Here is a 25,521-nt window from a genome sequence, read left to right on the forward strand (position 1 = left end):
ACTTACATTTAAGATCAAGTGCCTTATGTGGTGGCAGCAGGGAGTGCTTAATTTTGAGGATTTACAAATGCAAAGGAGTCAAGAATTGTCTGAAAGTTCCTTAACACTGATGCCATCTCAGAACGGGGGACAAGAACTTAACCAGGTGTGGGTTGGCCTAGTACAACCACCACCATTTACTGAATATGTGTGTGTCAATCTCTGTATGTATATGTTTCATTTAACCCTCATCCTATGAGGTCGGTATTAGTATCTTTTTTGGATGAGGAAAGTGAGGTACAAAGAACTGAGGTACAACTTGCTTAAGATCCCAAAGCTAGTAGGTGAGTCTCTATCTGCTATATTAAATCAGTTTTGGCTAATGTTAAAGGAAAGATGCAGTGTTGTGGTTTATTGTCACACTGGGGCCATGCAGAATTATGGTGCAGAGCAAAGTTCACTCAAGATACAAGTAGTTTTATCTGACTGCATAGATCATCATTTTTCACTGGCATTAATTAAAACATGCTTTCAGTCCCCCAGTTGTGCCCAGTGTCAAGTGTGGACCAGCTCAACATTAAGACAGAAAACAGCCCGTGACCCTAGTATCTCAATCACCCAGACATTTTTGGGGAGGCACACTTTGCAGAGAGTGTAACACATTGATCCTTTCTTCAAAGGGGTAAGATGCTCGGTGTCTGTGGTGCAGGCAAGGCCGGGAGGGGTTAGGAGTGGAAGAGACCAAACTTGGGGTAGGAGTCTCGCCTGTCAGAGTGGGAGTCAGACAGGTGAGGACTCTGAATCCTCTGGCCCTGAGAAAGCACTTCACCCGTCCGCTTCCCAGCTGCCGCACCGGTAAAGCAGGTAAAAAGGGTAGAGGTTTGCAGAGGGAGTGTCGCCCAAATCTCGCTCTCGACCCAGACACCTAAAGGCCCGAAGAGAGCACTGGAGTCCGCCAGGGTCGTCCTCCCTAGGACAGGCCCGACGTGGCCGCTTTGGGGGGGGTTGGTGCAGGTCCCCAGGGCCCCGGGCCTTGAAGCCCAGCACATCCCACGTGGGAATCCTGCAACGGTTCTTTCCCGGGTCTCCAAATGGGTCCCTGCGAGCTGGCCACGCCCCTGCGCTCGCGCTCCCGCCCCCCCAAATGTCGCGAGACATTCGTTCGCCTTACCGGCCCGGCGGCCCTCGGCGTCCAGAGCGCGCACGCAGGGCACGCACGGCCGGCGCCTGGGGGACTGCCCCGGCTGTCGGTCTCCCCGCCCCGATGGTGCAGTCTCGCGAGCGTTGGGAGTAAACAGCCCCGAATGGGGACTCAAGGCGTGTTCGCCGCGGAGGCGCCGTTATCCCGGGCCCGCCGGACCCGAGCCTGAGGCGGCCTCAGGTATGTGTGATGGCCCGCTTCCCGGAGCCGCTACCCCTCCCGACCTGCGCGGCCGCGGCGCCTTCCGGCGTGCTCGCCGCGCTCGAGGCCCCGAGGGTGGGGGGCGGCGCGGGCCCGCGCTGGGGGCGGCGGCCTCCCTGCGCCCCAGATCCTTAGGGAGAGGACGGGACAGCGCGAGGGCAGCTGGGCGAGCGGTGGAGACGCGTCTACAGGCACCCGGTGCGCCGCCTGCCCACTTGCGGGAAACGCGTGGTCTCCGCCGCTCGCCGCAGACCCAGCCCCGACTCGCGGCGGGGGTCCCCGCCTGGCCCTTTCTCCGTGTTTACACGCCTTGATAGCTTGCTCCGTCTCACCGTTGTCTTTATCTGAAATAAACAGCAGCTGAGTGAAACAACATGCCTGGCTCTGGCCCTTAGCCTCCGAGCGTACCGTAGTTCTCGGTCCGCTCCCAGAGGGGTGCCGGGAGCAGATCTTAAGTGACCTCGGTTCTTTGCCGGTCTCGGGCGCTACACGCTGCTCCGCTGGTTTTCAGAAACGCGGTGTAAGAAGCTCGTGGGCAGTTTGGGCCCGTGAGACTCTTGGGTTTACTCTCGAAACAAAAGTGCCTTTCAGACCTGTAGGATCTTACACATCGTGCATTGCCCTGTCGTGAGTGTGCTCCCGGAGACTGTTACAGATCGTCAACATATTTTCATTAAGATGTTTACCCTTTGTTTTGGCTAGAGCTCCTGAGAATCTTGGGCTGTTTGTCTATGCAAATTAAGTTAAATATTTACAGTTTAGATTGTGAAGGACACTTCCAAGTGAGAGAGAGGGGCTTAAGATCTCAGAGTTGAACTCTGGAGAATTTCATTTCCCTTTAGTCTTAACTGTGCTGGTAATAGTGCTCTAACTTCAACGTCTCAGTTTGCGAATTTGTAAAAATAAGGGGTTTGGAGAGCAGTGATTCTGCTCAACTTTTTAATCTGCAGCACCCATTTTATATATTTATACATATTAATATGAGAGCATTGTTAAAGTATAATTTACACACCATAAAATTAACCTGTTTTAAGTGTACTTATTCAGTGTTTGTTTTTTTTTAGTAAATTTATAGTACAATCATCACAACCCAGTTTTAGAACATTTCTGTCACCTCAAAAACATCCCTGGTGCCCATCTGCACTCACTACTCACTTGTAACCCCAGTTCCAGGCAACCACTAATCTACTTTGTCTCCTGAGATTTGTCTTTTCTGAATATCTAGTATATTCAGGTGAGATGATATGTGGCTGTTGTGTCTGGCTTCTTTTATTTTGCATACTGTTTTCAAAGTTTATCTCCATTGTACCAACTATATTAATACTTCAGTCCTTTTCATGGCCCAGTAATATTCCATTGTAGGGATGTAACACATTTTGTTTATCCATTCATGCAGAGCAGTTTTTGCAGATAAAATTTGATTTTATGTTCCCATGTATGATGCAGATGGCCAGAGCCCTTTTTGTTGGGGACAGGGAGGGTGGAACTCTTGCTCACCAGATCTCTCTCTTGTGCTCCTCAAGTATCCCTTATAATCAAGAATTGGTTGTGTCTATGAAAGAAGAGACATTCTGATTTAGTGCTTGCAGAGCCTTTGAAGCACCTGCTGTCACATAGGATCAAGCAGGAGCTCTTCTAAGAGTTACCAGGTTTCTTTTCTTTTTTTTTTTTTCCCCGCATGCCCTTCCCATCCACATGTTCTTCGATTGTATTTTCCATAGGTCTGGTGGTGGATGATTCTTGCCCTGGCCACTGCCTCTTCCATTTATTGGCAGCCTCTGCAGGTGCTACAGATAATTAGAGGCTGCAGGTCTGGGAAAACCACACGTGGCTCCCAGTAGTGCCTTAAGTTGGGGTCAAGGGTGGGGGATTTGCATCTGTCTCTTTACTCCAGGAGAGAGTTTAGATCCTGGTTGTATTTTATTGGAAAAACTTGGCAATCCCAACCCTCGGTGACTTGAAATATCAAGAACGGGAGGCCAGACCTTGGTCTGTCAGTGTTGTGCCTGAGGCAGGTTAAGGAGGAGGTAGGAGGAGGCTAAAGTTGATTTCCTCTTCCCTGTGGCCTCATCACTTCTGACATGCTGCAGAAATCTGCTAACTAGGGTTATTAATCTTGACCACGTCCTTTTGCTTAAGGAAATGAGTTTAAAGTGAGAAAATACTAATCTCGTACGCAGTTGACCAGTGCTGGATGGCAGAAGGGAGAAAAGAATGAAGAGACAGGAGCAACATCTATGGCAATAAAGAACAATGCAGACCAAGATTTCTTAACTTTGGCACTCTTGACTCTTGGGGCTGAATTATTTGTGGTTTTTTTCCCTATGAAACCTACTGATGGAGAGAATGTGCCAGAATGAATGGTTCAATCAGCTTAAGAGCACACCTTTATTTTAAGATAGTGTGGTCTGGCACCTCTTAAATATTAGCCTATTAAACAATGGTAATGCAGCCAAGTATGCAGTTAGTTATGAAAATGGTGTTTTTATAGCCAAATTTTAATTGAACTGATTGGTATCCTTTCGTGGACTCAACACCATTCTGTTTTCCCTGGATCTAGTTCAGTAAAGGTTTATTACAAAGCAAGGCACAGCTGCATAATTAGATGACTGTTGGGTGATACAAGTAATTTCCTCTCACCTGAATTGTGTTCTTTTGTTTTTGTGGGGGAGGTAATTAGGTATGTATTTATTTAGTTAGTTTAATGGAGATATTGGAGATTGAACCCAGGACCTCATGCACACTAAGCACATGCTTTACCACTGAGCTATACCCTGCCCCTTGAATTGTGTTCTTTAATTATTTGCACACAAAAAAAAAAAACTTCAAATGTATTTCAGCTACACCTAGAATCATAATCTTAGTGATACTGTTTTATAATGCAAAGTAGAAGATTCTCAGTGCTGCAAGGAGTGTTAGCTGTCCTTGGACCAGTTGCTTGCTCAAGTAATACATCTTCTCTGCTTTGTCTCGCCTTTATACATCTCATTAAATCTTACTCCTGGCATTCTATTATTTGAACTGTTTATTTTACACTTATTGTTTATTGCCAAATATTTTTTATTGCACCTGTATTAGAGGCATAATTATACTTCTTTATGGAAAATACATATTTTTGTAAATACCATCTTTTAAGGTGTGCATTTGTATGGAAGGGTAACCAGGTCTTCTGCATAGAGAATTTATAGAAATGAAATCCAGGAGACACTAAGTGGATCCAGTCACAGCCCTAACTAGGCCCTGTAAGTGACATTACAAAATGATAAACCTCTTCAGAATGAACTAGCTAAAAGCATATACTTAAGCTAGAAGGTAGACAGATTTTTGAAAACAACTTCTAGGAAATAGATCCCTTTTAAGCTCTGCTTTGTGTACAAATAAATTTTTAACATATTTTGACTCTTTGTGCCACTGTCTAACAAGAAAATTTTTCTATAAAATTTATTTTAAAAGGTTTGTTAAAGTATTTGTTTTATCTAATTTAAATGTAATATATGCTCTTTGTAAAAAGGTAAATGAATAGAATTAAGAAACTAACTGCCTGTGATCATGACATTGAAAGCTAGAATCACTGGTACCATTTTACATCTTTTTATATTCTTTTTCCCCCGTCCATATAGATACATATTTAAAAACAAAATTTGGATCACACTGTACATGAATTGTCTTACTTAATATTTCATTAGCATTTCCCCCATATTCTTTGGGAAATATATTAGTTTTCTATTGCTGTAACAAATTTCTACCAACTTAGTGGCTTAAAACAACATGAATTTGGGGGGAAGGGTATAGGTCAGTGGTAGAGTGCATGCTTAGCATGCACAAGGTCGTGGGTTAAATAAATGACCCCCCCCCCCCCAACAAAACAACACGAGTTTATTGTCTTGCAGTTTTGGAGGTCAGTAGTCTGAAATCAGTCTCACTGGGCTAAAGTTAAGGTATTGGCTTCATTCCTTCTGGAAGTTCCGGGGGGAGAACCTATTTCTTTCCCTTTTTAAGTGTCTGGAGGCACCGGCATCCTTTGGCTCCTGACCTCTACCTTGTCTCACTTGAGCCTTGTGATTCCATCATCACATCTCCTGCCTCCACTTACAAAGGCTCTTGTAATTACAGTGGACTGGACAATCAGGGTATTCTCCTCATCTCGACACCCTTAGTTTAGTTACACCTGCAGAGGCCCTTTGGCCATATAAAGTAACATTTACAGGTTCTGGAGATGAGAATGTGGACCTCTTTTGGGGACCATTATTCAGCCTTCCAAAGGAGCATATTTGAAATTGCTGCATTGCATTCCACTGTAAGGGTGAACCGTAATTATTCAGCTAGTCCACTATTGCTTTTACTTATTTATTTTTTCTTAGTATTTGTGAGAATGCTTTTTTTTAATATACATATTTTTATTGAAATATAGTCAATTTACAGTGTTGTGTCAATTTCTGGTGTGCAGCACAATGTTCCTGTCATACATGAGCATATATATATTTCTTTTCATGTTCTTTTTCACCCTAAGTTACTACAAGATATTGAATACAGTTCCTTGTGCTGTACAGTGTGAACTCCTGGTTTATCTCTTTTATATATAGTAGTTAGTATCTACAAATCTTGAACTCCCAATTTATCCCTTTCCCCCTTCCCCCCACGCCAGTAACCGTAAGTTTGTTTTCTGTGCCTGAATCTGTTTCTGTTTTGTAAAAGGTTCCTTTGTCTTTTTTTTTTTTTTTTAAAGATTCCACATATGAGTGATATATGTTATTTTTTTTCTCTTCCTGGCTTACTTCACTTAGAATGACATTCTCCAGATCCATCCATGTTGCTGCAAATGGCATTATTTGATTATTTTTTATGGCCAAGTAATATTCCATTGTATAAATATACCACAGCTTCTTTATCCAGTCATCTGTTGATGGACATTTAGGTTGTTTCCGTGTCTTGGCTATTGTAAATAGTGCTGCTGTGAACATTGGAGTGCATGTATCTTTTCCAGATAGAGTTCCCTCCAGATAAATACCCAGGAAGTGGAATTGCTGGATCATATGGTAGGTCTATTTTTAGTTTTTTTGGTTTTGCATAATGGCTGCACCAAACTACATTCCCACCAGCAGTGTAGGAGGGTTCCCTTTTCTCCACACCTTCTCCAGTATTTATCGTTCATGGACCTTTGAATGATGGCCGTCCTGACTGGTGTGAGGTGATGCCTCATTGTAGTTTTGATTTGCATTTCTCTGATCATCAGCGATATTGACCATTTTTTCATGTGCCTATTGGCCAATTGTATGTCTTCACTGGAGAATTACTTGTTTAGGTACTCTGCCCATTTTTGGATTGGGTTGTTTGGTTTTTTGTTATTAAGTTGTATGAGCTGTTTATATATTCTAGAAATAAGCCTTTGTCAGTTGCATCATTTGCAAATATTTTCTTCTATTCCATAGGTTATCATTTTGTTTTGCTTATGGTTTCCTTTGCTGTGCAAAAGCTTATAAGTTTAATGAGGTCCCATTTGTTAATTTTTGCTCTTATTTCTATTGCTTGGGCAGACTGCCCTGGGAGAACATTGCTGAGATTTATGTCATAGAATGTTTTGCTTATGTTTTCTTCTAAGAGGTTTATAGTGTCTTGTCTTATGTTTAAATCTTTATGCCATTTTGAGTTGATTTTTATGCATGGTATGAGGGAGTGTTCTAATTTCATTGATTTACATGCAGCTGTCCAGTTTTCCCAACACCATTTGCTGAAGAGACTGTCTTTTCTCCACTGTATATTCTTCCTTCCTTTGTCAAAAGATTAATTGACCAAAAGTTTGTGGGTTTATTTCTGGGCTCTCCCTATTGCTTTTAGATGGTCTCTAATTTTTACCAGTTAAAATCCCTGAACATTAATCTTTGTGTGCTTTCAGATTCATACTTCTATGGAATGAATTTTGCAGGGAGATTTTAGGAAAGTGGGATAACCTAGCTCTTAAGAGTGTCTCTCCTGGAGCCAGACTACCCAAGTTCTCAGCCCAGCTTTCCCACTTCCTGGCCGTGTGGCTCCAGGCAACTGACAGAGCCATCCTGCGTCTCAGTTTTCTCATCTGAAAATTGGGTAGGAACAGGTTGTGAGCATTAAGTGGGTTAATATATGCAAATTACTTAGAATAATGCCTGCCACATGATAAATGCTCAGTGTCAGTTACTGTTATTATTGAATATATTAGACTAGAAGATTTTTTCATTCACATGTTGGCAAGTTACCATTCTAAAAGGTTATAATTTTTACATTCACTAGCAACATATGAGAGTAGTTTTTATTGGGTTGAATTCTTAAACAAGATTTTATTTTATACTGGGTGTCTCAGTTTTTGTCTGTCAAAACATTATTTTTATACTGTAAATTATAGAGAGAACTGGGGTTAATTTTAGCAGCCATTTACTTTCTCAATTCCACAGTTCCTTAGAATGAGAAATACTTTTCATCTGATTTTTTAATCCCCTTGTTGTTTTTTTTTTTTTTTTTTGAGGGGGGAGGTAATTAGGTTCATTCATATATTTATTTTTAGAGGAGGTACTGGGGATTGAACCCAGGACCTTGTGCATGCTAAGCATGCTCTCTGCCGCTTGTGCTATACCCTCCTGCCGAGAAATACTTTTAATTTGACTTGACTAGCTCTGTCCATCATTTGGGATGTTTGGATGTCATTCTGTTTGACAGTTGATGCTGTCAGTCTGTTTGACAAGGTCTGTGGTCTGGTTATGCACACAGTGGTCCGCGCAGAGTCTCAGAGAAGAGGCTTATAACTGCGCCCACTCCACCATCACATTTAGTACTTCCACCCTTCTGAGGGCAATCCCAGCAACTGAGAATAATTATAGGACTTTTTTACTTTTTTTTTTTTTCATATTTTGGAAACCATGTCAACCTACCAGAAAGGGTCCAAGAACAGTACAAACCCTTTTTTCCTCTGAACCATTTGAAATTAAGTTGCCCATTGTCCCCAGATATCTTAATGGACATTTCCTGCAAGCAAGGAGCCTGGTTTCTTCTAGTGGAGAATAGTATTAAGAAAACCAGTTCTGGGCACCAAGGGGGCTCCCTCCCGGTGGGATGTCACTGCCCCATGTCCTTTTAGTAGACAGAGCTGGGAAATACATGTGTGTGTGTTTGTGTGAATGTGTGTACCCAGATTTGCATGTGTTTATGTCTACTCTGTGTTGAAAACCTTGAGATCATACCAGTGTTTCCAGTTTCATTCTGATCCTGCGTTGTTCATCCAGGTTTTTTCCCCCTTTCATTTTTGTGACTTCCTTCTCTGATAGTGAGAAAGCTGCTTTCCACTGTCCGCAGAATATTGATTTGATCAAATCAGTGTCCCTTTGTCACTGCTGGCACCTCACTCAGCTCTGACACCCCTCTCAGCCTCCATCCCTCCCCACTGGGCCACTGCGGCTCTCCCACCAAACCTTACTTCTGGTCCTCGACTGCATTATTCAGAAAAGGAAGAAGAAAGGAAAAGTTAAAACACTTTTTATAAAGAGTGTTTTTCTTTTCATGTGTGTTTGTGTCTGTGTTTACATACTCTTTGCTTATCTTATTCTTGTTCCTACTTATCTCTTTGTCACTAGATGGTGAGCCTGTCTTGGAGAAAATGGTCTCCAGGTCTGCACTGTGTGGTGAGAGCCAGGAAGGACCCCTGTGGACACGGTGAAGGGAAGCCTTCAGAGCCCCCGCGGAGGAGTCCGTGGGAACTGGCTGTCTTTAAAACAAACAGGCCAAGGGCATAGAGGTCGGTAGCCGGTGGCCGGTCTGGTGACCCCAGTGCCCACATCATCACTCACCAGCCTATAGCTCCCTGGTGGCGTTTTTGTTTTCCTTAATGCAAATTTGTACTTTAAAGCCTTCTTCTTCTGGGATTGGGAATCTGTAGAAAGCTCAGTGTCTGTTGTCATAATTTTTATGAGCCATACCTCTTTAAAAAGAGTGTCTTAGAACCCAGATTTTAGTTCACCCTTAAAAAACATAAGCAGGTTAGCCAGATCCACACAAACCAGGGAGTGTTGCCTTGTCCTTGTCGACCTACTCCTCCCTGTGGGAATTCTCTACCCGAGATGGCTTCTTTCCAGCCCCTGGAGGTTTGGAGACTAGAGCAGGCTGGCTTCACCAGTGCTGCCCTTTGGTGGACGGTTCAGTGACCTTTTAATTACTAAACCAGTGACCACCTTTCATTATGGAAATTCTTTTTCACTGATTTTGAGGTTCTTTTGACCTCCCTGTTCCTTCTGCCCTGAGCCGTGCCCTCCCAGCTCTAATGTTCATCCTCAGTTTCTCCTGTTCAGAACTCAGGTCCTATTAGTGTTTCCCAAACCAGCTTTTTCTGCAGCCTTTTCCATCCCATTTAGGGGCAGATGCCATCAGTCTTCGAGCAAGAGGCCTTGGTGTCATCCCTGGCTCCTCCCCTGCACGCCCCCGCATCTGGTGGTCAGCAGAGTCTATCTTCACCTCCACCTTCACCTTCGTCATGGGACCACCTTCATCGTCTTGGACCCGGCCACCATCTTTGCAGGAGCCTTCCAGTTGGTTCCCCGCTGCTGCCTGTGCCCCCTTCCACGTGGCAGCCAGGGTGAGCCGGCTGGTGAGGCTTTTCTGCTGGGATCATGCTTTCCTTGCTGTTCACAACCCTGCCAGGTCAGACTCCACTTGAGCCCGCTGCCGTCCTCCTCAGGCTGTCCTGGGAAGATGTGCAACCCGGCACCTGTGTCTGTCCCTCCTCTGCCTCATCCTCCCCTGCGCCCACTTAGCCGTCAGTGTTTGGGATCGGCCTCTTTGCAGGATGGCACCTGCAAGGCTGTGTCCCTCTCTTAGTAACCTTTGTTTCCTCTGCGGCACCCGGCAGCATCTTAAACTTGGTTAGTACTCTGTAAACCTGTGTGAGTTAATGAATAAATTAAGGTATAGTCTTCTTTTCAAAAAACCTAAAAAGTTTTCCTATTCTTTCTGGAAGAGAACTGATTACCTTAGGCATTTTAAAATTTAAAAACCCCTAATCTGTTCTTTCCATTTTTCTTCTGAAATCAGGCTCCTGCTTCAGCTGTAAGAGAACACGAGCCGTCTCCCCTCTCAGGCTCAGTGTAAGTTCACGGTCTTGAGCTGTGTGTGTGGGTTAATTTGACATAGGTTTAGTTAAAGTTGATCTAACCCACCTTAGGTCTAAGATTTGCTAACTAACGTGACTTGCTAATATTTGGGTTCTGTCTAGCCCAAATGTGTCATAGATCCTTTAGCATGAGGCAGAGGAGGTTTTTTTCTTTATTAAAAAAATTATGCCTTCATTGAGTGAGAAACCTGTTTAAATCTTCTACCCGTAAGTTCATTTCCTGTAACATGAGAGCTCTTATCACTAGTGATTAGCCATCTCGTCTTTGACCTATAACACTGTAATTAAGTCAGGTATATGCCGCATAGAACTGTGTCCTGTGGTACCGTCGCTGTGGGGATCCAGTATGAACTGGGAGACCATGGATCTCTCCCTGGCGGAGTGCTGTAAGACAGTTTGGAGTGGCTGTTGGCATCTCCTGTTGCTTTTCTTCCGTCTTTCTGTTCTGGTCTTTGTTTTTCACTTCTCTGTTCATATGATTGGTATTCTCATTGTTCTACGTGTGGCTATGGAAATTCTTTTAATATTTCATTTCTATCTGATGAACTCTGTTCCATCATCCTTGGTCTCCAGTTCAGAGAGCGGCCTGCTTTTCAGGATCGTTTGTGATTATAATGATGAATGTCCTAGTTAATTAGACTTCAAAAATGGCTTAGACACTCTAAACCCTTGCTTTATACTTTATCAGAGTTTTCCTGTTTATAGAAGCACACATGAATAGTTCCAGAAACCACAGATTCCTTGGTGCTTTCAGGTACCAGTTTCTGCCAGGTGAATGGGACGGGCATACCTCTCTTGAAGGGGAGCTAACTCCTTGTCCTTAGTGTTTCCTTTGTAGAAACAAGTAGCAATGGAAGGCCTGTTGCCTCGCTGGTCTGCCTCCCCCTTGGTGGGTGATTTATGTTTCTGGTGTGACATGTGCAACTCATTTTTCTGGGGGTGCTACAGCCTGCATTGTTTTTTTCCTGCTGCTGTACTCGTCATTGTGAAGACTTACCATTTTTCCTACCATTCAGATATTTTGAAAGGTATCTGTGCCCACAAGTAATTTAATACTCAAATGACATTTTTCTTTGGCAATAGCTTTTATCTCACCAATGGTCCTTTCATAACACTTCCAGTAAGAAGGGATAATCTGGTTTGATAGCATGTTTAGAGGGTTAAAATCTTTAAGTTGAAGGTTCAGCTAAAATAAATTTCATGACAATAAAAACTTTTCTGTGCTCTTTTCAGAGTTGGCAGGAAATATTTCAAAACCTGAAAAGGTGTAGTGTGAGTAATTTGAGAGTCCAGAGTCTCTTAAAGAAGCTGGTAAGTATGAGTTGTATGGAAATTAGTTTGTTCTTAGGTGTTAATTTTACAGTGGATAGTCAGGATGTGTACCAATCTTTTGCCTGAAAAATTGGTGAAATTTATGGGGAATTAAAGTGCTAACTGGATTAATGCCCTAGAGATGAAGAGTTGCCAATGGTAGGAAAATGCAGAATCTGAAGTAGAAGTAAAGGATCGTAAGCAAAGGGTCGTGATTCCTCCTCCTTTTTTGGATGCTCAGGGCCAGTATGCCTAATATTCCTGGGGTTGTTATCCGTATTTTTCTCATTTATTTTATCTTTTTTTGTTTTTGAAGCTGCTTTAGAACTTTTTTTCTCCTGAAAGAAGTGAAGAGTAACTAAATAAAAATGAAATAAGGTGTTTCATGGTTGCACCATAGTTTGCTTTGTCTTAGAGCTGGTTTATGTTTTTGACCCTCTTATCTAAATTGCAGGATGACTGCGTCCTCCCGGGCTCTGTCGCTGTGCTGCTGATGCCTCTGTGCGCTTGTGTTGTTTTGTAGACTGGCTCTCAGTGATTGCTCATCCCTGCTGGACTTTGGTTCTGTGGTGCAGATGGAGTGTAGGACTCGGGTGTCTGGGCCAGAGTGAGTGAAGCCTGAGGTTCAAGATGGAGAAGAAACGAAGAAAGAAATGAAAGCCTCTTTCCAGGCCAAGGCACAAAAGGCCATGAAATTTAACTTTTATTTACATTGGACAAGACTGTAAAATGGCTGATTAGTAATGTTTCAGCTTTTAGCTGAAACAAAAATTAACTTATAATCAAGGAAGAAAAAAGTGCGATTTGAATTTATGTGATTTTATGACCCTATTCACTGATGACCATGAAGCTTGTCAACATCTGGCTGCTTCTGCTGGTGGTGTTGCTCTGTGGGAAGAAACATCTTGGGGACAGACTGGAAAAGAAATCATTTGAAAAGGCCCCGTGCCCTGGCTGTTCCCACCTGACTTTGAAGGTGGAGTTCTCCTCAACGGTTGTGGAATATGGTAATGGTATTATTTTAAATGTTAGGGACCTCCGCCCAGATGCGTTTTCCAGACTTACTGTAAACATTAGCTGTGGCTGAAAACATTTCACTCTCTTCTACAATAAATTTCAAATGGGCTGAGTGCATGGTGTTTGAATGTTAACTCTGCTGAAGTTTGTTTTCCCAGTACAGTTAGCTTATATGAAGCAAGGAAATTGACATTCTGAATTATTTCCCTAAAACTTAATTCCATGGAACAGGTGCCATTGCAGCTGGTGAGGGTGGGGACTTCGGAGGTGCTGCAGGTTTATGTGACCAGTTGTGAATAACTAAGCAAGTAGTCTTATATTCATATACAGCTCTAAATTCATTTATTGTTCTCAGTAAAATAAAACCAAGCCTTCACTTTTCAGAATTCTTTCTTTCTATTTGAAAAACATACAAGCATTTCTTTGCCATACGCTGAAACTTCTGTTAATGTTTGCTTTTTGAAAAATAGCACAGCTATCTGATTTTGAGTGATGTGTTCTGTGATCAGGGGGCTTCATCCAGATCTTTTTCACTCAAAGCTCTGGAAACTGCTGTTCAGATTGTGTAAACTCGTCTGTCTGTTTACTGGTCTTTTAAAATTTCTTTTTTACTGATCAAACAGAAACCAAAGTATTATCTTACTAAATATTTTGCCACAGTTACTTAAACTTTTATTTGAAAAATTTGACAATTAAAATGGTAGAAAGTTTATTTTAAAACATAGAAAAAGTTTCTTTTATTAGATTGTACTGTGTTTGTCAAAAATGGGGTTGTGGTTTAAAAGGAAGATAGATTTGTTTGCTGCTCTTTATACTGTAGGTTTTATGATACCTGAGTTTTCTTCTACCTGGGAAATTTTAGATTAGATACAAGCTTATGTTATTATATATGTGCATAAATTCTAATTTTTATTTTGCGGTCGTTGATTTCAGAGTATATCGTGGCTTTCAATGGATACTTTACAGCCAAAGCTAGAAATTCATTTATTTCAAGTGCCCTGAAGAGCAGTGAAATAGACAACTGGAGAATTATACCTCGAAACAATCCATCCAGTGACTACCCCAGTGATTTTGAAGTGATTCAGATAAGAGAAAAACAGAAAGCGGGGCTGCTGACACTTGAAGATCATCCAAACATCAAGCGGGTAACACCCCAGCGGAAGGTTTTTCGTTCCCTCAAGTACATGGAGTGTGAGTACTGTGACCGCGGGTGGGTCTGTATTGGTGTCTGCTTTGCTCAGAAGAGAGGGCAGATATCCACAGTCACACGTGATGTGCTCCCCCTCCACATTCTGCCGCCTGCTTTTGTTTTGAAAATATTCAAACTGACATTATTTGAAAAATAGTAGAGCGACTACCCTATCCCTTCACTTAGTTTCGTTAGTCGTGAATATTTTGTTGGCGGGAATTTAAAAAATAAAAAAGACACTTCATGCTTCTGATAGAAAAAAACCTGAGAGTTTGCAGTAGAGGATGACAGTGATCTTTGTTCTGTGGGAAGTGATTTTCACTCAGGTTCCTCTCAGAACCTTCAGGCTTTGAGGCTGTGATGCCCATTTGTGCTCTGAAATTAAGATGATGTCTTTGATTCTCCTTTTTACTTGCATTCTGCTTTCAGTATGTGTTTTTGGTTTTTTACGGTATCTTGCAGAATGTCTTTTCCTTGCATTTCATTTTGCTTTTCTCACAGTCTCTTGACCATGCAGGGTCAGGCCTTGGCTGGGCTTAAGTCGTAAGCTGTGCAGGTACGAGGATGGAAGGAATTTGACATTTCTCTTCTGATCAAGGGTTTATTCTTTCCTGCTTCCTTACAACTTGGGCCTGTCAAGATAAGTTTACCATCAAACAACAGATTGCATATTTATTAAATAATATTTCAAAGCAAGTGTATTACCAAAGGAAAGGTTTTTTTTCCCTACTTGTCATAAACTGGGGTAAGAAATTGCTGGTTCAATTATCATTTAGTATCATTTCTTTCATTGGAAGGAAGAAGAAATAAAATTTTGCTTTTCTTTTCTTTTGTCTGTCATATACTAGGCCTGAGCGCCTCTGAGGTTTAAAAAACACCCAGATGAAAAGCTTAACTGATTTGCATATATGATAGTTCTCGAGTCAACTGTGGAATTCAGGTTTCTGACTTCTTCAGAGCTCTTTCTGCTAGTCCAGATGTTTCATGGTGCTTTTTCTCTTTGAAAAGCGATAACCTGAGAACAGTCCAGGAAGATAAAAAGAAATCAAACCTTGTACAATTAGCCAAATATATACATTGTGCCTTTTTTTTTTTCTCTTAATCTCAAAGAGCTCCAGCATATTTTAGGAAACATGGAAATGCCTGATTTTAGCACAGGAAGCATAGAATCTCATGGTTGGGGTTCTTTTCCATATAGTCTCCACCGTGGTAGCCAAATGCTGTGCTCGACACTCCGTAAGGCAGTAGTACACCTCTGACAGGCCCAGTCTCTCTTGTTGTTAAGCAGCTTTTTTTAAGTTTTGACTCTCCTCCAAAAATGGGAGATAATACTGCCTACTGCAAAGTCCTTGCAAAGATAAAAGGAAATATGCCTGTGAAGAGAGCTGAGTAGAGTTCTTAAGCTGTTGTGAGCAGACATTTAGTGTTTGTCATGTCTGTGGCTCTCTTGTTAGGAGGCTTTGCTTTATTTGGGGTTGAAACCTGTCACACTCTGGATCCCATCTGTCTCTGGCTCTGTCCATGGTCCATGAGACAGAGCTAACCTGAATTCCACAAGATAGTACTTACAGGGATGTTGAGGATATCCTTGGTGTTCCCTGTGACCGTTTGTTCTCTGCAGGGTAATAAAAATCTCCAGTTCCTTCAGTGGTTACTCATATGACCTGGCTTCAAGTCCCCCACCATTTTAATTGCTTTCCTTTGAGTACTCTCCATTTCTTCTGCAATGAGTGAAGCCAGAACTGAATTTAGTCCTTCAGGTGTAGTGTGTTCTGCTCCTGGTAAAGCAGAACAGACCCCTCCTTTGTTCTGAGTATTGTTCTTCCATTACGGCCTCCTGTATTGTCCCAGACTGTTGACTGAAGGAACAAAATCAACATGGGAGGTTCAGGACAGAATAATTTCAGTTGCACTGTGCAAATAGTTACCTGATGGAATTGACATGACTGTATTTTTCCAGGTCCCTGTAACTTTACTGGGTGTAGCCTGGTGAGACTGGAATGAAAACAATAGTAATTTGCTTTAGAAACAGAAACTCAGTACTATTACAGATGTGCCCTTTAGAGACTGATTTGAAATACGATTTTTTTCTTCATTATAGCATGGTTTTTGAAAGGTAAGGGGACAACACTTCTGATATTTCTTTTACTTTTCTCTTCCATTAAAAAAAAGTAAAGTACACATAGTAAGCCTCATGCTTTTAGTGCACAGTTTGGCAAATTTCGATAACAGTGTGCTGTCAGGTATCTACCAATAAAATCAAGATATAACATAATTACACCCCCCACCCCCCACCCAGAAATTCCCTCCAAGTCCTTTGTAATCGTTCTGCTTTTTGAAAGGTGACATTCTAGTAGATAAGCATGGTGGAAACACTGAGTAGTATATGCTAAGAAAAAGGCCATGTTGGTGTTTGGTCGGAGCTAGGTGTCAAGGGATCACAGCTTTTTCCTGTCCAGAAATCCATGCTGAAAGCTGTAAAACTTCACCATTGGTTACTGGATATTTTCTTCAGCAACACCTCCCCCACTTCTGGTTCAGTGAGAACAAATTGCTGATGAAAAATCAGGCATTTCTTCAATTTTAATATCATTGACTTTATTTCTTTAAAAATAATTATTTTATCAGATTGCCTGCCTTACATTGGTTAAAAAATTCCAGGTAGAGAACTATTTGGGAATAATGTGATGGTAAATATAGCTGTGTTGAGAAATTCCTTCTCGCAAATGGGAGAGAATATCGCTTTCCTTCAGAGGGGATTTCAGAGGGAGCCACCGCGCTCACTGTTTGAATGGCTATTTCCTGACAGGTGCCCTGTCCTTTGTGTTTTTTCTCTTCTGATCGTTCTCTTCCCTGGCTCTAGCTGACCCCGCTGTGCCCTGTAATGAGACCCGCTGGAGCCAGAAGTGGCAGTCATCCCGTCCCCTGCGCAGAGCCAGTCTCTCCCTGGGCTCTGGCTTCTGGCATGCCACCGGGAGGCACTCCAGTCGGCGGCTGCTGCGAGCCATCCCACGCCAGGTCGCGCAGACCCTGCAGGCGGACGTGCTTTGGCAGATGGGATACACAGGTGTGTACTGTCAACCTGGAAGCAGCGGAGGGGCTGGGGCCAGGTGGCCACACACGTCTGTCCTCCTGTCTGTTGAGCTGGACACAGTCCGCTGCTCCTGTTGTTCTGGGCATCTGTTTCTGTGGCTTTTCTAATTGTTTAATCCTTCTCACTTTCTGTGTTTGATTTTCCTGTACCGTTTCTGAGGTTAGAAGGGGTAGATTGTGGAGTGTTTCTTTCCTGTCGACACGTGTGCACAAACACTGCGCTGCCCACAGCAGAGCTGACTGGCAGTCCAGTGAAGCTCTGATTTCCCAGGAGACAGGATCCCTCCCGTGTGAAGCCCTGTGTGCAGAACGGCTAGGTGACTGACTGTCACGATTGTTACCTTTTGCATCAGAATAGGAAACAGTATTAGTAACTGTATCCTGGGAAATACAGCTCATATGCAACAAATCAGATTTTTTTCTTACTGATTCATGGTGGCAAAAAATTCCTGTGAAGTTTTGGACCCTGACTTTGAAATGTCAGCCTGTGTCTTCAGCACCCCGTACATCACGGTTTGCCTAGTCTTTCCGTTCCTCCTTGGCTTAGAGACCCTTACCTTAGAGAACCAAAGACCTTTCTGCTACTTAAACTTAACACCTGGTGGACTGCCATTTTATTAAATGGTTGTCTCCTTTTGGTTTATGTTTTTAGGGCAAAAACTTCACAGAACAGAAATTCTCTAATCCTCAGAAAAGCCTTTTTTGTTCCCCCCAAACCAACTAGTTTCCAATATTGTGTGCACATCTTTAAAAAGTAAACAATACATTTTGGTGACTATTTCAGTGTAGTTGATTATTTAACATAGTATTGACACATACACAGCTCTTCTACCGGAGAGGCATTCCCTTCATTACTTCTGTTAGCCTCTCAGTAGTATGAGTATCTTGTAATTTTGTCTGCATGTTTTCTAAAATTGCTTGATCTGACAGCATCAGTTGTATTTCATGTTGGTGTAGATGGTTTTTAGCTAGTATCTAAAGTAGACTTGATACTATAGAAAAGTGTGTAATATAGTGGTTTTCCTTAAAGTGGGGTTTCCCTGCTTGTGGTGGACAGCCCCTCTCTGCAGAGTTCGTTGTCATTAGTGAGCAGGACTGAGTAAGACTTTGACCTGGTCAGAGGTAGGAATGTGCCCCGCCCTGCCCCCGTGGGTGAGTGCTGTGTGCCTGTTCCTCACCCAGGAACCTCTCTAAGGAGATGAAGGGATGGAGACCTGGAGAAAATTACCAGAAGGGGAAAATCAGTCATGGGTGGAAGACTGGGGAGAAGGCGGTTCCACTCCTAAGCATGGGTGACAGTTGAGGTGGGTCCAGAGAGATTTTCTGTTTGTCCTCAGGTCTTAGCAGCAAGTGACGGCAGTCTCCAGTGCGCCCTCTCCTTAGTCTCGGCCCAGCCGGGACCCTGGGCATCTGACGTCACGTGTGCACTTTGGATGAGCGTTGGCCCTAGATCATGTGTCATTCTCTGTGGGTTCTAAGGAGGGTTGTATTTTATAGACAGAAATCCAAAAAGATGATTTCTCCAAACCTGATTTTGCTTGCTTGCTTTTTGGAATTAGGTGCTAACGTAAGGGTTGCTGTTTTTGACACTGGGCTAAGTGAGAAGCATCCCCACTTCAAAAACGTGAAGGAGAGAACCAACTGGACCAATGAGCGAACGCTGGATGATGGTGGGTGGCTGATGCTGGGAGAACCCGAGGGGGGTGTTTTTTGTTCACTTGTGGGCTTTCATCACTCCATCCTCTGTTTGATCAGCTCAGAGGGTATTTTTCTGTGTGTTAATGATTAAACAGTCCCTGCACAACAGTTATTCAGACAGACCCAATGTTTTGTGCCTTCCGCAGAAGCTTTTCTGCATATCTCTGAGGAGGTCAGGAGGTGAGTTTGAGGAGACAGTCCTGGTGGAGGGGCACCTCCCTGTGGGGAAGAGAGCGGGATGTGGGGCTGGCAGAGTGGGGCTCTGAGCGAGGGCAGTGGAGAGGTGAGAGGGTTCTGGGTCTCGGACTCGGGGGAGGAGTCCACTTGAATGGATGGAGTGAATTACTGCATCTTGGCACACATTGGCAGCTGTATTTCATGTCTGTTTTCCTTTCGGGCAGCAGGACTGGGCCATGGCACATTTGTGGCAGGTGTGATAGCCAGCATGAGGGAGTGCCAGGGGTTCGCTCCCGATGCAGAGCTTCACATCTTCAGGGTCTTTACCAACAACCAGGTAGGTGTTTTGAGCACCTGTGAAACTTGATGAATTGATGTTAAAATGTAAAAACTAAAAACTAGAGAACGTATACTGGTTTAAAAGCAGCACACATCAGCGATGCTGCGTGCTGTTGGCGTCCCTCGTGTGCCTTGCCATCTCCCCTCTGTCTCTCCTGTGTGGCTCCCCACCCCCTTCACTGGCCTCCCTGGAACCTGAGGACCCTGCTTCAAGGCACCACGCATGGGGATCCCTTGGCTCCCATGTCTTGTTCTCCAGTGGGCTGGCCCGAGGCTCCTGTGCACCGCGACTGGGCACAGCTTGAGCGCTCTTTCCTGGAGGGAGTGATCGCACGTGTGTGTGTTTGCCGCCCCTGCTGGGCTGACCACCTTGAGCCCAGCACCTGGCATCATGTTGGTTAACATGGGCTTACAAGCTTGTTCCCTCCCTCTGTATTGCAAACACTATTGAAAAGGGGGAGGATCCTAGTATTTATTAATTTTTAAAATTTAATTTTTGTGTGGGGGATAACACAGTTCAAAATTAGCAAGAGGCAGCGTGGGGAGAATTCTCCCATCCCTGCTCCTATCCCGCCGGCTCTTCCCTCACTTCCCCTCCCCTGTGATTGTTTCTTATTTCCTTATCCCCTCTCCTCCCGGAATTTCTTTTGTATATTCAGACAAATATAAATACATTGACTTTTAAAAGCCTTTAAAGATAATTCTTAATCGTTATACTGACTTTTTCCCCTGTAAATTTAATTTTGTATTTTATAAAAATACCTAAATGGCAATACACAAAGTAGATTAACTTTTGTAAGGAAACTATGAGAGAAATAATAACTATCAGTGAAATAATTCTATAAAATAACTTTCATTGCTGCCATTTATCCTTCAGTGTACTTAGGAATAAAGAATATTAGACAAATACATTAAATGATTTAGAAACACTTAATAGATGTGTCTTAGGACAAGTCGTTTTACAAGAGGGGCAGTGGGAAGTTTGGGGTCTTCCCTTGGAAGGAAGGAGCTGGACTGTAGACCTGGAGGGATGGGACTCTCAGCACATCACCCCTCCCTGGAGTCCAGCTCCAAGGACCTAGAAGTTGTGGGTATAGAAGTTTACATCTCAGAGCATTGTTTGTTCTTGAAATTTATTTCTGAAGTTTGAGTGACTCATGCTGCTAAGACTCTAGCATTTGGAGACATTTGTTACAATACCTAATGGACTGTTTTCAATGAACCAGGTCTCCTACACGTCCTGGTTCCTGGATGCCTTCAACTATGCCATCCTCAAGAAGATCGACGTTCTGAACCTGAGCATTGGCGGCCCTGACTTCATGGACCACCCCTTCGTTGACAAGGTCGGTCCCGCCCTTGACAGGAAGACCTTGCGTTCTGTGACGGCTCCTGCTCTTTCTCGTGCCTCCACTTGGCTTTGTGTCTGATGTGCTTGTGGCTTGTCACCCACGTGGTGACTGCTTTGTGAGGATGTGAGCTGTAGTGACTGGCGTGGGAAGCAGCACACAGTGCCTGAGTGGTTCCTTCTTGCCTGAACACGTGACCTGTCTTTTCTGGCCATGCCTGAAAAGCTTGAGACTGCTCTGTGCAGACCCCTGTCCTGAATCTATCACCTCTGGACAGACTGGCTATCAAATGTAGCACATCTGTAGTGGCCTGGTGTTGCATTTTCAGGTTTTAGTTCTGTTTTTAGGTTATTTTTGGACAACTGTATGTTGACTGTTTAGAAGTGGCAGACTTCCATAAATAAATGCTTGCTAATCTTGTAGGTGTGGGAGTTAACGGCTAACAACGTCATCATGGTTTCTGCTATTGGCAACGATGGGCCTCTTTATGGGTAAGTAGCCCTAATAGGATCGGCCTTAGAGGTATTTTTTTCCTTGAAGAAACTGAAAAACTGTTGTCTGTCTGTGTATCTATCTGTACCTGTGTGTATCTAAAACTTTGTTCTGTGGAAATTTCCAGCTCACACACAAAAGACTTTGTAATGAATCTCATGTACCCATCACTCAGTCCAGCAGTTGTTAACTTGAAGCCAGTCTTGTTTCTGTTTAATTTTTTTTTTTTCACTTTGCTGTGAATAGCAATTTGGAGGCCTGAAGTTTTTTTTACTCTTTCTACCCCCAAAATCAATCAGGAAGGTAAATGTGTTAGAAATAAATGGAATTCCACAGTATTTATTGAGACCCACAGAGCACAAGGCATAGGGGTGAAGAAGTAAACAAGGTGGGTTGCCTGCCTTTTTAAGAAGAATACGACGCAGACACAACAAAACTACGATGAGGAGGGAGCGCAGGGCATGACGGACATGGACTGTGTTTGGGGTTGATGAGAAGCACTAGAGGACAGTGGCACAGAACTGTTCCTTCCTGCTGGGCTGTTGTGGTGAATTAAAGCAGCAGGAGTTACAGGACATTAGTTACTGAATCATAGGCAAGCCTCTGTCTGATTAGAGATCCCAGTTTTCTTTCTACCCGAAGCTCCAGTTTTTATTCTGTAGATGATATATAAATGATCTCTTGTGCTGAAACACTTTTGCAGTGGGATGTCTGTCACCATTCTTTACTGGGCATCTGAAATTGTGGTTCAGTGCTACAGCAGAGGGTTTGAGGGAACCGTAAAGGCTTCAAGAAGAGAAAATACAGAGCCCGCCCTCAGCGTACCCTGGTCCATAGGAGGAGAGACGCGTGTGCTCCCTCCTAGGCGCGCATCCACGGCACACCCCACAGGGGCACACGCTCTGTCTTACAGTGACATCCTGGGGGAGCAGGCAGTCTGGGGGACAGAGGGAGCTTATGTAGCAGGGTCCAGGGTGTAGGGTTAGGGTGAACTCTATGAAATCAGTGTGTTTATAGGTCAGAACCTATGCATATTGGTAGCCATGGTTCCAGCCTAATAGTTGTTTGGTCAGTGACCTGTCTCTTCATAGGGGTCCAAACTTAGGGATCTTGCAGGGTCCTTAGTCTTGTATGTTGTGACTCATGGGGGAAATTGGTATAAATGTGCCCTAACTACGATTCTGCCACACATAAAATTCAGTTATTAAGTAATCTCATCACATGTTCTTGTTCTTTCTGAAGCTTCTCCTGTTTGCCACTCCCTCATTTCTGACGTCTCTGCTCAAGGCCAGCGCTAGTCAGCTCAGCATCCCTGCGTCACCTGTCGGTTTCCTAGCCCATCCTCCTGCCTTCGGTCTTCCCCACCCCAGCTCTTCCTGCACCGGTGACGAGGGACTGTGGAGGGTGGGGAGGCACAGGAGTGGAGCCAGACAAGTCAGGCTGTGGGACCTTTGCTTCCCTGTGGGGGCTGCCAGAACCACCCGGGGCTTCCTGTGAGGATAAAATTAGACCGTAGAGGGAAAGCCGTGAATACCCAGCCTCTGTAAGTGGTGGCTGTGCTTTTTCCTTTCTTTTTTGTGTGTTTCTGCTGTTAAAACATAGCAGAGCAGTTTTCTTAATTAAGAATCTGCTGTGGACCATGATTGCCTGATCAAATTTAAATTTTTCTCCATGGTTTTCAAGGTCCTCAGTATTGTAGCCTGGAGTCAGCATACTTTTTCTGTAAAGGATCAGGTAGTAAATAATTTAGTCTTAGCAGGTCATGTGGTGTTTGTTGCAACCAGTCACCTCTGTAGTGTGACAGCAGCAGGGACGTGTGCGAATGGACAGGTGTGGCTGTGTTCCCAGAACACTATTTACAAAACCAAGTGAGGGCATGACAGCGGTAGCCTGGTGCTCCGGACTCGGCCTCCCCTCACCTCCCCGCCTACGTCTTCCTCAGGTTGGGCTCTCCCCCTGGAAACCAGGCTTCTCCATCTCCATCACCACCACCCCTACACTGCTGCTGGCCCTCCTGGCTTGCCTTTCGTTCCCGTCACATCAGCTCTTTCACATGCCATTCTGGCTGAAATCCTGTGACTTCTGTGAGCAGTCACGCTTGGTGGCTTCTAATCAAAGAGTCGCTCATGTGGTTGCGTTAGAGAGAGTCCCAGGAGGGGAAGCCCCCAGGTCAGGCTCGTGTATGTTCACAAAGCCTTGTGGAGATCGAGCAGCTGCCAGCTGCTTTGTGGGGGGAGAGTGTCTCAGTCACCGTGGCCGAGTGTGTGCGGCGTGGCTTCCTACCTGGGCGTCGGATAGGGCTGGTCAGGTGACTGTAACGCACTCACAGAGCCCGGTTGTTGATCATAGACAGTGCTGATACTCTGGGGGCAATGCTCGTGTCCCTGTTGACACCCCTTGCTGGGAGCTCTCTGGGTCCTGCACCCTGGACACTTAGACAGTCTTTCACAGTGCCAGGGAGTCTGCAGCTGCGGTTCCCCCTTTGCAGCACCAGCAAAGATTTTTTTTCATGTTTTCCCTTATGTTTTAAAGGCTTAAAGCACACTGAGTAGAGGGACTGGCAAGTAGAGAGAGGGTGGGAAGGTGGCATGTTTTTGTATCAGCTTCAGTGGGAAATTCTGTCAGTGACTCTGTCCTCATCTCAGCTCTTTGATTTCATAGAAATTTATATACTTTTAATGTCAGCCAATGAAAAAGTCACTGTTGGTGCCCTGGACAACCCTCTGGTAGCATGTTGGTAGCCAGTGAGCTAAGGAGTCAGTGCCAGGGTCGACTCAGTGTGGTTTAGAACAGTAGAAACTTGCTACTAAAATCACTTAAGCCACTTGGGATCAGTGGTGGTTAAAGAGGCCGGTTTTTGGGTATTGGAGCTGTGGTAGATAAAGCCCAGAAAGTTTCATAACAGGTTGTTCTATACTTTCATCTAGTTCAACTTCATCTTGATTTGTATGTTGACTTTGTAGTTTAAACTTTTTTGTCATTATTCATATCCCCATCATTTCTTTGCAGGTCTAGTGCCCTTGAGATACTGGGGAGAGTTGCATGGTTTTTCCTTTGCATCCAGGCCTTCCCTCTGAGGAGCTCTGGGTCACTGAGTAATACTAGTCACCCCCATGGTTCCTGTGTGGAAGGGGAGCACCTGCACGAGACCAGTTGAGACTTTAACTTTCTGACTCTGACCATGGCAGGTGCCAGTGTGTGGCTGCAGTTCCTCCCCAGAGAGATCGGGGTCTAGTTGGGGAGGCAGGAGGAACACACTTGCAGCAGTGGGAATTGATGTGAGAATGTGTACGTAGGTGATGAGCTGTGATGGTGATGAGTCTTGTGAAGTTCAGAGAAAGGGGGTCCTTCCTGCCTAGCAGTAGTGAGGGAGGAAGTGAGTCTTGGGCCGGAGCATGATCAGTTGACAGGGAGGGAAAGAAAGAGAGGGTGTCCCAGGTGCAAGGAGAGAATTGAGCCACAGAGGTGGCCATGAGTGGATCAGTTCACCACAGCCGCACGGGTGAGGTCACAGAAGAGCCTGCTGCCGTCGTAGACTTTTCTGGGAGTATTTGCCCTTATTTGAATTACTCATTTAAAATTGTTCCTCTGCCCTTGTGTTTTTGTGTCTCAATGCAGCACTCTGAACAACCCTGCTGACCAGATGGATGTCATCGGAGTGGGCGGCATTGACTTCGAGGACAACATCGCCCGCTTCTCCTCTCGGGGCATGACAACCTGGGTAGGTGGTGCATCTTTAGTTGAACGTGCCTCCTGGGGTCATTGGTGTGAGAGCCAGGGTGCAGCTGTCAGGGCACGGGGAGGGGAGGAGGAGCAGCCTACGGGGTCACCCAGCCTTGGGGCAAGAGCTCCGGCCCCTTCAGCATCTGAACCTCCAGCCAGTGTTGATTCTGACTGTTTTCACGGCTCCACTTTTAAATTTACTTCTAAGTAAGTCATTATTTAGGTTAGTTGGATTCGTACCCACTGGTCCTAACTAGTTGAAAGGGGAGGAGCAGTCCTCTGTGCTGGGTAGGATGAGTTTTTAACCTTAAGAAGCAGGAAAAGCCAGTGAGAACAGCTTACTATCGACTCTGCTAACATGGAAATAACTGCATTTAGCTAGATGAAACGAAATAACGCCAGCATGTTAATTAGTTCGGCTGCTTGAGGTTTAATTATGCAACAGACTCATCTTCCTTTGCCCTCTGAGCAGAGCCTGGTTCACTGTGATGCTCCCTCAGGCCGCGCCTGGGCGCTCTTACCTGCCCTGCACCCCCTCAAACTCCCGGCACGGGCTCTGACCCAGCTGTCATGTTGTCGGCTTTTATCAGAGCCTGTGTTTTAATGGCATTTTGAGCAATATTCCTGA

General features: G+C 44.2%; 1 protein-coding gene across 10 annotated transcripts in view; it reads left to right on the forward strand.

Annotated features, from left to right (window-relative positions):
• The first annotated feature begins 1,184 nt into the window (after nt 1-1,184).
• Nucleotides 1,185-25,521, forward strand: part of MBTPS1 (membrane bound transcription factor peptidase, site 1) — a 47,266-nt gene continuing 22,929 nt past the window's right edge. The window contains exons 1-14 of one of the 10 annotated variants that reach the window (XM_074370347.1): nt 1,185-1,360; nt 6,366-6,417; nt 8,980-9,140; nt 9,754-10,039; nt 10,430-10,482; nt 11,742-11,819; nt 12,343-12,826; nt 13,770-14,027; nt 16,889-17,092; nt 18,678-18,788; nt 19,218-19,330; nt 20,559-20,675; nt 21,102-21,169; nt 24,789-24,891. In XM_074370347.1, coding sequence (XP_074226448.1) covers nt 12,658-12,826; nt 13,770-14,027; nt 16,889-17,092; nt 18,678-18,788; nt 19,218-19,330; nt 20,559-20,675; nt 21,102-21,169; nt 24,789-24,891 — 1,143 coding nt within the window. In that variant the 5' untranslated portion in view covers nt 1,185-1,360; nt 6,366-6,417; nt 8,980-9,140; ... (2 more) ...; nt 11,742-11,819; nt 12,343-12,657. Of the gene's footprint in view, nt 1,361-6,365; nt 6,418-8,979; nt 9,141-9,753; nt 10,040-10,101; nt 10,483-11,741; nt 11,820-12,273; nt 12,827-13,769; nt 14,028-16,888; nt 17,093-18,677; nt 18,789-19,217; nt 19,331-20,558; nt 20,676-21,101; nt 21,170-24,788; nt 24,892-25,521 lie in introns of those variants that run through there. The other 9 variants (XM_045505532.2, XM_045505541.2, XM_074370349.1 and 6 more) reach the window with 9 other exon arrangements.

The sequence above is a fragment of the Camelus bactrianus genome, chromosome 9, assembly GCF_048773025.1.
Source record: "Camelus bactrianus isolate YW-2024 breed Bactrian camel chromosome 9, ASM4877302v1, whole genome shotgun sequence".
Classification (NCBI taxonomy): domain Eukaryota; kingdom Metazoa; phylum Chordata; class Mammalia; order Artiodactyla; family Camelidae; genus Camelus; species Camelus bactrianus.